The sequence below is a fragment of the Calliphora vicina genome, chromosome 3, assembly GCF_958450345.1.
Source record: "Calliphora vicina chromosome 3, idCalVici1.1, whole genome shotgun sequence".
NCBI lineage: Eukaryota > Metazoa > Arthropoda > Insecta > Diptera > Calliphoridae > Calliphora > Calliphora vicina.
The window spans coordinates 72873496-72888315 of record NC_088782.1 but is presented as its reverse complement, the minus strand read 5'-3'; the positions used below and the strand labels follow the sequence as shown (position 1 = coordinate 72888315).

The 14820-nt window shown below is 34.8% G+C and overlaps 1 protein-coding gene across 4 annotated transcripts in view; it reads left to right on the top strand.

The window, feature by feature from the left end:
* The window catches only part of Tet (Ten-Eleven Translocation (TET) family protein), a 238684-nt gene extending 224922 nt beyond the window's left edge, over nucleotides 1–13762 (top strand). For 3 of the 4 annotated variants that reach the window (XM_065503220.1, XM_065503219.1, XM_065503222.1), the window contains 5 exons: nucleotides 5884–8710; nucleotides 8774–8978; nucleotides 9056–9219; nucleotides 9293–9806; nucleotides 9910–13762. In XM_065503220.1, the coding sequence (XP_065359292.1) occupies nucleotides 5884–8710; nucleotides 8774–8978; nucleotides 9056–9219; nucleotides 9293–9806; nucleotides 9910–12628 (6429 nt within the window). In that variant the 3' untranslated portion in view covers nucleotides 12629–13762. The remainder of the gene's footprint in view (nucleotides 1–5883; nucleotides 8711–8773; nucleotides 8979–9055; nucleotides 9220–9292; nucleotides 9807–9909) is intronic. The other variant, XM_065503221.1, reaches the window with a different exon arrangement.
* Nucleotides 13763–14820: the final 1058 nt, after the last annotated feature.

The following is a 14820-nucleotide window of genomic DNA, read 5'->3' as shown; positions in this document are numbered from 1 at the left end:
TGGTCAACTCATTCGTGGGTTTTGACGCTATTACATTAGTTTTTCTGGGAATATGTAAAGTCACATCTTAAAGCCTACTCTTATAAATCAAAATCATTAATGTTTGAATATGATAAAATTAATTTCAAGGCTATTAAAAATATGTTTCGGTGTTTTCTTTCAATTTAAAGTTCTTGGTTTAAAATAAATATATAGAACGGAAGAGAGAGAAATATCAAAGGAAAAAAATTAAACAAAATATTTTCACAATATACAATTGGTCATTGCGAAATATTAGGACATTATGACATGATAAGAGACCTTGCGAATTGACCAATTAACAAAATACTTGCAATACATTCTCATGAATTAGGTTTTTGGCTCTTATTTACACATCCAGTTATCATATTTGGTTTTCTGTCTCTAAAAAACACGCGAACATATCTATTTAAAAAACCCCTAAAACTATGCAATATTTATTAAAATATGAAATGTTAACTACTTAGGTTTTCATTGAAACTTATTTACTCCCCAAAAATACAAATTTTATAGACAAATAAAGATGTCTATCTACGTTTAAAATTCTCTTACTTCATTATTTGTGAAAATTCTGTACAATATTAATTGATCTCATATTTTATGTTCAAAGTGACCCAGAAACAATATTATCACTAAAATTATTTAATCTTTTTAATTTTTTATGCAAATTAATAGATACTTTTATTTACATACAAGAATTTGATATTTTTAGATCCTTAGAAAAAAGATTTCCCTTTCTATTTGAAAATTTTAAATTAAGAAAATTTTCTCAAGTTATTACCATACGACCATTTTGTAAATTATCCTGATTTAAAGATTTTAAAATGTTTTAAATACATTTAAAATGCAAATCCTTATCAAATTTGTTAATTCCCTTAGGAATTTAAATGAAATATGTCGGTATAAATGTATGTATGTACTCGTACAATAAAATGTATTTGAATTTATATAGATTTCATATCTAAGCCCAACCAAACAACCAAGTTATAAGAAATGAAAAATTATATACCTAAACGAGTCAGGTGATTATAATTTCTAGGGGGGTTGGTAGTCGTGTTTTAAGAGGATGGTGGTGGAAATTTTCTTATACATATTTAGATGTTTATGTGTGTGTGTGTGAGTGATTTAATATAATGGTGGTTAATGGCAGTAAAATAAATCTTAATGACAATTTAAATCCACCTTCTTTCTAACCATTTAAGAAGATGGAAAAAGATATTTTAAATAATTCATGTAATAAAATAAATTTCTTTTTTTCCATTTAGTTGTTAAATACTTAAGGCACAAAGAAGAATGATTATGTTTTATATTTCAAAATATTTAGGCAATTCATATTTAAGTGCAATTCAAAAACAGCATTGAAAATTAAGTACATTTTATTTAATGTACATACAAATAATAGTTAGTTTTTTAACATTTTAGAATACTTTAATATTTAATCTAAATTCTAGATCTAAACGTCACTTTTCAATACATAAATTGATAAACTGTTAACAGTGTATTAACAGTAACTGTGATTACCATAAATGTTTAAGATGGAATTTCAAATGTTTTTTTGAATATTTAAATTATGAATGGCATACATAATTACCAACACGTGTTATGAACAAACTTTAACCATAGATCCGCAATATATCACGATTTGAATGAATAAGCAGGGTGATTTTTGTTTGTTAATTTCAAAACAACAGGGTGGGTTAATAGGAATTATCTTTAAATAGCTTAAAATTAAAAAAACAAGCATTTATATATTAAAAGAATGTTGATAAGTATTAGAAAAAATATTTAATAATAATAATAATAATATTATTATTGAAATAGCTCATTTAGCAATAATTGTTTGTTGAAATATTGCAAATTAAATATTTATTATAATGATTATAATTATTTCTAGAAAATGATCATGTAATTTTTTGCATATTTAGTGTTGTTTTTGTTTTATATTTTTATACCAACAAGTATTTTATAAATTATAGATATTAAAATTTTGTACACTTATTATTTATGTCTGCCTGCATGTACTATCAGCCATACAAACATGTGTCTGTATGTAGCAACATATTGTTGCAATTACATTGAAAAAGTGTACTGCCTAAAGCTATAAATTTATAATTTATGTTGCTGTACAGCAAAGAAAAAGCAGCACACAAGAAAGAGTACAACTTCAAGAAAACACAAAAAAAATTGGATTATTTTCCAAAAAAAAAATTTCTTCTGAATAAAACCTTCTTTTTACTCTTCATTATCTTTCAAACCATAGAGAATTGCTTTCGACTATTTTAAGGAATTAGCTCTATTTATGATTAAGATTTTCTTTAGAGTGTATACTAATAATTTATATGCTTAAAAATTATGTTTATTGTGTAGGAAATAACAAAAATTAAACAAAAACGTTATCAGACTTCATGTTCCTTATAATTTTTGTATTTTCCTTGTTGCTGGTAACAATGTTTTATGGATTTTGAGATTTATTATAACAACAAACAAAATCTATCAATATTGTAGAGAATTTTCTAAGATAGTGAAATAATATGATTCTAAAGGTAGACAGACAGACATCTTTATTTATCTTTAAAATTTGTATTTTTGGGGAATAAATAAGTTTCAATGAAAACCTAAATAGTTAATGGAACTAAATTCATATTTTACTCATATTTTTAGAAAAATTGCATAGTTTTAGGGTTTTTTTAAATAGATATGTATTGCGTGTTTTTAGAGATGGCAACTGGATAGGAAACTGAGAGCCAAAAACCTAATTAATGAGAATGTATTGCCATGTATTTTATTCTTGTAGCACCTATATGTGTGAAAATATCGTAATTTTGTTTAATTGTTTTCCTTTGATATTTCTCTCTCATTCCGGTCTATATATTTATTTTATGCCGAGAAATTTAAATTGAAAGAAAACTGCGAATCATATTTTTAATAGCCTTGAAATTAATTGTATATTATGCGATTTTACATATTCCCAACAAAAAATAATGTAATAGCGTCAAATCCCACTATCGAGTTGAGCAGTGAAGTAGAAGGCCACAAAATAAGTTGTTGATCACGTTAACAAATTGACCTAGAACTGTCTAATCGGATGTCCCAGTTTATCAATTTAAGGTCCGTTCTCTAAAAAAAACACCAGATATTTTTGTAAATCAAATTCCATTAAAGATTTCCAGCATTTCTGGTGACTGTTCCCAAAATAAATGAGTTTTGGTAACCAATCCTCTTTTTAACTACAACAAGTGAGATACGGCTGTGCGAATCTTATATACCCTTCACCAAATTATACTTCAAAATACAAATTTTAAATATTTTTAGGTAAACAAAATTGATTTTTTTCCAAATTAGTTTTTTTAATTTTTTGGAAATTTTTTTTTCCAATTGTTATTTAAAATTTTTTAAATTTAAATTTTTTTTGTTGTTATTTAAAATTTGTTTTTCTAATTTTTTTTTTTTTTAAAAAAAATCGGGTTATAAAATATTTTTTCCGAATTTGACCCATTAGGTCCAACTTACTATGGTGTTATATACATCGTTGTAAAGGTCTTTGAAATATCTATTATATCCATATTGTCTATATTAATGTCTTAGTAATCCAGATATATGTATGTCAAAAATAGGTCAAAAATCGAGGTTGTCCTGGTTTATTCCTCATATATCAGCCATTTGTGGACCGATTTTGCTGATATTAAATAGAAAATTTTTGAAACCATGTCTGACAGAAGTATTGAAGATTTGGATCCAGAAGGTATCTTAAATCTTCAGAAAATTGATTTCAACAGACAGACAGACGAACATGGCTTAATCGACTCCGCTATCTATAAGGATCCAGAATATATATACTTTATAGGGTCGGAAAAATATATTGTGGAAATTTCAAACGGAATGACAAACTTATATATACCCTTCTCACGAAGGTGAAGGGTATAAAAATACTATTCTTAGTATCAAATGACCCAAATATGTATATAAATATGGTAGTCAGCGAAGTAACTAAATTTTATCCAGCAGTTCAGCATGAATTACTTAATAAATCAATCTGTCCTTTTAGAGAATAATTTTTACTTATGTCTGACTCTAATTTATATATTTTTGGATCCATTGGTTTATCGTTACGAAAAACGATAACCAGATATTGAGAAAATGGGGTAAAATAGTGTAGCACATGTTAAAATAACTACTCACGGAGCTAATTCCGTTACCAGTTTCGACCCCAATGATAGCTAAAATGACTAATTCGAGACATTTAACCAGAACTGCATCGTGGATAGTGGAAAATATTGACTAAAATTAAAGGTTCTTACATACATACAAAAAATATTCCCAGGAAATAATGTAGAATTATTTTAATTTTGATGGTTTTAGAAAGATTTTAAAGCTGTGAATGACCACTTTTAATCAAAATTCAAGTGTCGCAGTATTATAGCATTATAAAATCGTTATAAAAACTATACAAAATGCAGTAGTATCCTTTTTTCAGCTTTTTCAATCATAGAAGCCAATTCAGTAATAATATTTTGTAATAGTTTTTTAACTATATGTATGTAGACATACATACATAATATTTTTTTTTTAATTTTCACACTTTAAAAATAAATTGTATAAAATTATTTATGCAATTTATTTATTTTATTTAATTTTGTTCGTATCTAACGGAAATTGCATGTTAACAAAATAAAACTTTCTCTTTTGTTGTATGCATAAATAATAATAAAATAAATTTATACAATAACAACCTAATAAAAACAGCAACAAATGCTAAATAAAAAATATACTACATATTTCATAAATAAATAAAAAATATTTTAGCACAAAAAAACAGCACCACGAATTTTCATTGATAAAAATTTTGGTTGAATGTGTTTAAATTTTATTACGAAACGTCATCAACTGATGACGTTTAAACACAAACATATTTAAAAAGCAACAAAATTACAAATACAAATTCAAATTTTGTTTTATTGTACACAATACAAAATTTAACAAATACGAATACAACACAATTTGCACACACATCCTCAACTAAAGCTAAAAGTTCATTCAGTTTTAAAATTTCAATGAAATAATGATGAACGTAAAATAAATTTTTTCAAAATAAAAAAAAATCACACTCAAACTCACACAATTGATTTAGGAGTAAATGTGTAGATGTGTTTCATCAATGAAATATCAATAAGTTTTATGACGTATTTAAATTTCCCTTATTGCAAAAACAAATTTTGTAAACAATTTTCGCATAAATTATAAACAATTTTTTTATTAATTTAAACATAAAAAATGTGCACATACATACATACATACATTGTATGTTTACCTCATAAATTTTGAATTAATTTTTATTTACTTTCACACAAAACACACATGTTCGAAAACAATTTCAAATATTTCCAACACCCCACTTCGAAATACTCATCTCACGTGAGAGAGAAAGAAATAAATGAAAGCAAAAAAAAAAAACTAATTTGCATAAAAATGTCTAAATACAAGATAATTTATTATGAAATATTTCCACAATCAGTTAAGAATCGGTTGTTTGTTACGCTTTAAACAATTCTCAATTCCCAATTCGTATATCAAACATCCCTCTGCGAAACTTAAACAAAAGAAAAGGGGTTGTAGGGGTTGATTTTAGGATTAGAAAAATAAAACAACTATTATTTCAATATAATTTTTTTATTATTTCATATACTATTTGGGATTACAGCACGAAACTAGTTTGGCTGCAATTTGTGTGACCATATGTTTGAAAATCTCTCTGTTCCGTAAATCAAATACTGATTTAAAAGCATTAAAGTATAAATTTACCTTCAAAATATGCACACAAACACAATATTTAAATATTTAATATTTATTATTTTCATTGTATTTTAGGCACCCATGGCCTTTTATCCCACATGGCAAGCTGATCCTTCGCAGGGATGGCAAAATCAATTCATCCAACAAATACCACAGAATACGCCAACCATAACGTCGCTCAACTCGTTGGACTTTCAGACACAATCATACGGTTATCCATCAAATGGATATGTACAGACTGGTCTAGGATTTGATCCCAACTATGGACGTTCGCCATATGGAGCGCCCGTGCAGCGCTATGATTTCCAGAGTCAACAACTATCCAGTGCACCCATTAATCAGGTCGGTTTGCAGGGTGTAGGTTTCGGGCCGGCCGCAGTAACATATGCTGGGCAGGTATCGACCACACCCGCAGCGCCTTCAGCGGTGGGTTTGCAACAGCAACAACATTTGGGCAGTGTATCAGATCTCAACAAATCGATGTCGGGAAACGACACGCCTGGATATCCACGGGTGAGCAGCGTGCCGCCGCGCTCACTCAATTGTAACGGATATTCAGGCGACTATAGCGGCAGTCCTCAGCAGACTTCGAACTCTAATAACAGTAACAACAGCAACAGCAGTACAAATGCAGCTGCTCATGCCACTGTTGCAGCAAATAACTCCACATCAGCTTCATCGTTATCGGCATCCGCAACGGGCCACAATGGTGGTCAAACTATTGCTCACAACACATCTGTTTCACAACCGGCAGCTTCGCCAATGTTGGCGCCAAATAACCAAACTGTGCCACCATCTCCCACTCGTAGTGTCATGCAACAACCTCAGTCTCAGGCGATGACACAACAGCCACGCCATGTTTCTCAGTCACCCAATCAGATTCCTCAATCGCCCAATGCCAATATGCCATTAACACAGCAACAACAGCAGCAGCAGCAGCAACAATATGGTGGCACAACCATACCGGCTTCGCCTCATCACAATGTGGCCGGCATGCAGTCGCAACAGCAGAGTCATGCAAATATTGCCTCACCACCCCAACACCCCCAACCCATGCAACAAGACTGGAATTGGAGCAGCCAAGCACAGGCTGCCAATGATCCGTATCAACAGACCACGGGTCCGGGTGGAGAACGTTTAAATCTCAACACTCGCATTAAATCGATGATTATGCGTAAGAATGATCCAAAAGATCCGCTATCCGGTGCAGCACCGCCCGATCTGCATGGTATGGCTGGAGCACCACCTCCACCCTTGGCTGGACTCAATGCCCCAAATGCCAACCAGCAGCAACAACAGACCGGTCATTTTTTATCGTATAGCCACCATCTCCGAAGCGATTCAGTAATGAACGCCAATGGTTCGAATGGTACTAGTGGACCACCTCCTGCAACGCAGCAAACCCAATCTGGCTTAGCAGCGGGGGGCCCACTGGCAACAGAACCAATCGGAGGTGGTGGCGACCAAATTTGGAAACCACACCACGCAAACTCTTTTAAGAAACCCGTGGTATCTGGTTTTCCAACTGTGGAACCTCATCATCATAATCATCATCCTCACCACCAGCAACTACAACATCAACAACAGCCCATTGCACAAGCACCTCCTCAACATACTACGACCGCTCATAGTGAACCAAAAAAGTCCCGAAGTAGAAGTAAAAAATCGTCATCATCCTCTGCCTCAGCGTCAGCGTCAGCGTCAGCCACATCCGCCGCAGCCGCCGCCTCATCTAATAACAATCATGCAAATGCAGATAATGCTGACATCGATAAAAATAGCCATGATCCTGGAGGTGGTCACCATCTGGCACATTTGGCAAATATCAAGTTAGAAAAGAATGCTCCGTATCCCCCACCACCCTCACATTATCCGCCACAGCACCCAGATTATCATCATGCTCCTTATATCAAAACCGAGCCCGGTTTAATACCCGGCCAACCCAATAAAATGGAAGGTTACGAGCGCAACTATCAGAACTTTGTGCAATATGCCGACTTCTGTCAAAATGAAGTTCAAGGTCAGCCCGGTTCCGGAACACAATCCGGAATGCCCCAACAACCTCCCCATCCACATCATCAAAGTCAACAGGACTACGCTGCGGCAGGTTATCACCCCAACACCGGTTATTATGGTACTTCGTCGAGTTTTCAACAGAACTATCAACAAAATTTCGTCCCCAACTATCAACATTCAGCCTCATCTTTTGGCAATGCCCATGGTATGCATCCGCATGCAAATGCCATGTCCCACGGTCACACAAAATCAATGAATGGGCCTTTGGCTAAACACCATGCGTCTAGTTTGCATCATCACAACAGTCATATGATGGATGTGGATCGTAAACCGGAAACCAATAGCATAATACCGTTGCCAACCAACTATGAGAAGGACATACCAGCTCATGCATATCCCATACCACCACATCGGTATCCATTGGGACATGCACCACCTCATGGACATCTGGGTCCCGGGTTATTGGAGCCCAAAATCGAGAATATAGATAGTGGTTACGGTGCTACCGCTTACCCTTTTCACGGTGAAGGAGGTCCAGCCGCTATTAAAAATAGCACTGGATTCTCCTGCTGTCGTCAAGGTGGCACTCGTGCTCCCACTGCAGAACATCTGAAAGATGGCTCCTGTACGGGCATGCAAACCAAAGACGAGATTATTTTGGAAGAAGAAGAGGCACAAGCGGCCAACCAGAATGGTGCTAAACCAAAGAAAAAGATCGTTAAACAAGAGGAAAGCAATGAAATTGTTGTTAAACATGAAAAAATCAATCCTCTTTTTGATACTTCGGATCGTTTGGAGAAGGGAAACAAAACGGAAGTTCCGGAATGTGATTGTTTTCAATCTGACAAAAGTCCACCCGAACCTGGTACATACTACACTCATCTCGGTAAGCTCATCAGTAATCCTCCTCTAAAGGCGTGTAACTATTTTAGGATTTAATTTTTTTTAGGTACTGCTTCCAATTTGGCGGATTTGCGTAGAGAATTCGAAGAGCGAACACAAGTCACGGGTCGCCAGTTGCGAATTGAAAAAATATTGTACAGTGGCAAAGAAGGTAAAACTTCTACGGGTTGTCCATTAGCTAAATGGGTCCTACGAAGAGCTGATCCCGAAGAAAAGATTCTAGTCGTTGTCAAAAAGCGGCCTGGTCATAGGTGAGTATCGAAAATAGACTTCCCCTCTCTTCTTACGTACATAAAGTTCTAATATATTTCTTAATATCCTTTTATAGATGTATAGCTGCCTATGTTGTAGTCTGTATGGTTGTCTGGGATGGTATGCCTCGTATGGAGGCAGACAATGCTTACAAGAATCTTATACCAAAACTTAACAAATTCGGCTTGCCCACAACACGTCGTTGTGCCACTAATGAAAATCGCACATGCGCATGTCAAGGTAATTTAAATATTGCTCGGAATTTTGAAAGTACAAGACAAATTTTTAAATTTAAATTCTATCGTATCCCTAGGTCTGGATCCCGAATCTTCTGGGGCCTCATATAGCTTTGGCTGTTCATGGTCAATGTACTATAATGGTTGTAAATATGCACGTTCCAAAACCGTAAGAAAATTCCGTCTTTCGGTTAAGAGTGAAGAGTCTGCCATTGAAGAGCACATGAATATGCTGGCCACAATTTTGGCACCGATGTTTAAGCAAATGTGTCCACGTTCCTATGACAATCAAACTCGTTATGAGAAGGAAGCTCAAGATTGCCGTCTTGGTAACAAGCCGGGTAAACCATTTTCAGGTGTCAGTGCATGTTTAGACTTTTGTGCTCACGCCCACCGAGACTTACACAACATGCAAGATGGCTGTACGGTACAGGTGGCTCTACTGAAACCATCAAATCGTGATGTCTCCCATCCAGACGACGAGCAACTTCACATCTTGCCTCTATATACAATGGACACTACTGATGAATTCGAAACGATTGAAGGACAAAGGGAAAAGCATCGAACTGGGGCAGTTCAAATTCTGGACAAGTGAGTGTAGTGTTGAAATTTCATGTTATTAATTTATTTACTTAACATCGAATGAGTTTCCAAACAGATCCAAAATACTAAATTATGCTTTAATGTTTTTTAGATTCCCCTGTGAAGTGCGTGTACGTTCCACACCTCTTATACCTTGTCGTAGACATGGAAAAAAACGCAAAGAGGATGAGACAACACCGGTAGAAGCTGATACCAATGCGGCAACACCTGCTCCAGCAACAGAAGCTCAAACGGCCACTAATGGATCTACACCAGTTGCAGCAAAAAAGGACTCGAATGGTAGCTCTACGAACACTAATGCGAATCCAAGTGCGAACAACAGCCCAAATGCAGCGAATACAGCTACAGCGTCGGCCTCAAAATCAAAGTCGAAGGCTAAAACGCAACAGTCAACGACTACTGCAACATCAGTGCCACCCACAACACCATCACCGCGTTGCCAAACTCCAGTTACAAATAATCCCAGTCCTGCAGGCAGTGCATTCACCACACCTCCCGTTAGCAACAATAACAATCATTCCAATTCCCCAGCCAGTAATGGCAGTACTACTGGAGGTAACCAACCAAACAACCAACTAATGTCGTCCAATTCCAGTCTAATGAACATGGCGACTATGATTGATACATTCACAGATGCCCAACTGCAATCGAATCAGATATCGAGTACCGTTTTGGATTCACCCTACTCCTATGACTATCAAACCGGTTCCTATATAGACTCGCGGAACTACTATGGCAACTGGCCTCCACCACCCCATCCGCACAATCCGCACAATCCACACAATCCACATGCTCCAGCGCATACAGTTGCTCCCATGGGCACAGCAGCGCCTATTGGTCCACCCACAACTCCAACAATACCGAATGCAAATGTTAATCCCATGGCGAACGCCCCAACAACACCCAGTGGCGTTCTTCAGACTCAGACTCAACAGCATTCGACCGGTGCAGCACAAATCGAGGGCAATGGTTACAATACCGGGTGCTATAACAATTTACCGACTGCAGGCAGCCAACAATTGACCCAGGTACATGACGTACGCGGTGAGGTTAAAAGTCGAGGCAGCGAAGAGAATCCCGACTCCACCACATTAGTCAACAACAGTTTAGCGGCAGAAAGTAAGTTAACTACTCTTACTCCTATGACACCAATGACTAATCTAACGACACAACATCATCCTCATGCTCCTCCTCCACCTCATCATCCCCATGCGTCTCCACTTGAAGAAGGTTTTGTTAAGCCAAAGCCACCGACTGACTACTCTCAGTACTCCCAGTATCCAAACAACTACCAGATGTATCCACCACCACACTCTGCATATTCAGCATACGATGCCTACCAGAACATGAACTACAACTATGGCTACCATCAGGCGTATTCTCCCTACGGCATGTATCCCCAGCAAACACCACCGCCCACGCCACCACCTTCGGCCAACTGGAACATGTATGGCCATCATCAAGGAACGGCGAATACAGTCACAGCCACCCCATACTCTTCAGCGCCATTACCACCCTCAGCCACTGGACCTATACATCAAACTGGACAAATGCTCAACTCGGGTCCCATGCTGCCAATTCAAACCACCCTATCGAATGGCAATACGAATATGAAAATGGCAACTGATAGTGGTGTCCTTCCACCCCCGACAATGGTAAGCAATAACGCAGCACTTTGTGGCCAGAACCCATCATTATCAAACCCTCAAACCAGTATAACTGATCTCAACAACACCCCGGCTCCAAACAATCTCAATGGGGAAGCAAATGCACCGCCCAACTCTAATGCAGGTCTCACATCTCCCGATAACAATATTGTTAATGAGGGCAATAACATTTCCGCAGCTACAACCCTCACATCAGCGGCAAATGACAATACGAACATGAGTGCAGCCACTCCCTCACCAGTTTCCATGGCCACAGATTCATCCAATTCGGCATGTCCCACAACAAATACTAATCCAAATAAGATTGAGCCCATTGGCGAAGTGACCGAATTCAATGAAAACGTTGAGGCTTTCCAAGATCCCCAAATGGGTGGTGTGGCAATAGCTTTAAATCATGGCAGTGTCTTGATAGAATGTGCCAAACACGAAATGCATGCGACGACCGCTTTAAAACATCCTAATCGGCATGAGCCCACACGCATGACTCTGATCTTTTACCAGCACCGCAATCTGAATCGAAACCATCATGGCATTGATGAGTGGGAGGAAAAGATGCGCGTTAAGAAGATCAACACCGACCTGGACAACAAGGCAAAAGAGGAAAAGGAAAAAATTAAAAAAGAACAAATCGTCGAAAACGAAGACGATGAAGAGGATGAAGAAATGTCATCAGCAGCGGTTACCAATGCAACAGCAATCGCGCCTGTTGCAGCAAAAACAACACCGCCAAAAAAAGATGTCAATACAAGTGGTGGCAATGGTAATGGCAAAGGCGGTAATGGTAGCGCCGGCGGGGGAGGAAATGCACCCTCTGGCGGCAAAAAGAAAAAAGAACCAGCTAAAAAAAATGTCCAAAATTCTCAAACCAACAACAGCAACAACACTAGCAACAGCAATAACAACAACAACAATGGCAGTGAGCCAAAAAACGAGAAAGTTGCCCTCCGAGCACCCACACTAACAACAACTTCGTGGACAACCCTGTTTCCTATGCACCCATGTGTGGTTACAGGGCCTTATCAGGAGGGCAACAGTAGTCCAACGTCCACAACAGTTCAACAGCAGCAACAACAACAAATGCTGGAACAACCACAACAATTGCAACAACAACAGCAGCAACAACAACAGCCAATGCAAACATAAATTTCCAACAAAACGGAAACATTTCTTAAGGTATCTAAACTTTAGAGAGCTCTTGAATGCTTAAAGAACAAGAAACCAGTGATTTCTCCTCTTTCAAGATTTCAAGATTTTCGACTGAATTTTTTGTTAAACATTTTCCCCATTTACATATTAGGTCATTTCGACTTTTGTGCCATAATATAAATAATACTACCCCTACTACTATGTATTTTTTTTATTTAATTTGTTTTCATTAATTTCTTGTGATTTTTGATTTTTTTTACACGTTCTTTCGTTTCATTTGTGTCTTCATTGTTAAATATTTGTTTGCAAGATTTATGCCATTATATTTTAGCTAAATGATAGAGATTCATTTTTAAACAAACAGCCACAGCCACTGATTGAATAGTTTTAAAAGACAGCCAAGACTGTATTAAAGGGAGCATACCCAATCCTTTAAATACAACCTGCTGGGTAAAAACAAAACCATTTTTAAAATCACACACAACAAATTCATACTTAAATAACATATAAAATATAAAACGCTTTTTAACAAAATAAAATATTAAAAAAAAAAACAAAAAACTACTACAAATATTTATAAATATTATTAACGGAAATTCAAACTACAAATACAGATTACACTTTATGATTTTGATAATTTTCTTTATTTTTTTCTGCATTTTAAAGATTTTTTCATTACAAAAATAAACAACATCAACATAAAAAACAAGAGTGATTAACAAAATAAAAATACAAAAAATAAAATAATTAAATTCAGTTGTAACCTAAAATTAATGAAAAAAATACAAACAAAAGTTAAAAAAATAATAAAATACTGTTAGAAAAAGATCATTGCCAAAAGTACAAAACAAAAAAAAAAAACAAACACAAACATGAGAAAAATAATATTACTAAAAAAATAAAATTTTTTAAAAAATCTCGCTACTTTAAAACCAAACAAATACAAAATAAATGACAAAAAACTGAAGTAATAAATATTTTTTTAGATCATCAACACAAATACAAAAACTGTCTGGTAATAGACCGACCGGCCACTCACTAAACTTTCTTGGTTAACTAATACAAACATACATACTTACGAGCGCAAACATACATAGATACATACATACAAACTATAGCAAAAAAAAATAACATATTACTATTTTCAATATGATTTCATTCTTTTAAGCAACTGCAATCCATTGCCAAACAATACCAGTAATAGAAAGGACAACAGTTTAGTTAATTTTATAAACAAATATATTTTTTTATTTGTTAATAAACTAATGTTTAAAATATAAAAGAAGGGTATGTCCATGCAATGTTCATCTCGGTGATGGAAAATATTTAAATCCATATTCAAAAGTTCCGTAGTATCCCAGTGATATATTTGATAGTTTCAAACAGATTTACACTGGAATAATTAACTAAAAATGATGTATAAATGTTCGATCCTGGCCGTTCATGCTGTGTGAATTTCAATAAAAGTATTTCAAACCCAAGAAATCATTGCTAAAATTCTGAACCCATTTGGGTGCTGCAAAGACACAATGATAGAAAACTTTGAATATAATAGTTTTTTCTATAGAAAATTGTTGTGTATAAAAGTTTATTCCATAGAAAATTTCTGATTTTTCTTTAGAAAATTTTGTGTATAACAGTTTTTTCTATAGAAAATTTTGTGTATAAACGTTTCTTCTATAGAAAATTTGAGTATAACAGTTTTTTCTTTAGAAAATGTTGTGTTTAGTAGATTTTTCTACAGAAAATTTTGTATAGAAGAGTTTTCCATTAGAACATTTTATGTTTAAGTTTTTTTTTTATAAAAATGTTGTGTATAACAGTTTTTTCTATGGAAAGTTTTGTGTATAACAGATTTTTCTATAGAAAATATTGTATATAAAAGTTTCTTGTATAGAAAATTTGTGTGTTACAGTTTTTTCTTTAAAAAATTTTGTGTATAACAGTGTTTTCTTTAGAAAATTTTGTGTATAAAAGTTTTTTCTATAAAAATTTTGTGTATAACAGTTTTTTCTTTAGAAAATGTTGTGTTTAGTAGTTTTTTCTACAGAACATTTTGTATAGAACAGTTTTCCATTAAAACATTTTATGTTTAAAAGTTTTTTATACAATTTTTGTGTATAGCAGTATTTTCTATGGAAAGTTTTGTGTATAAAAGTTTCTTATGAACAAAGTTTGTGTATTAAAGT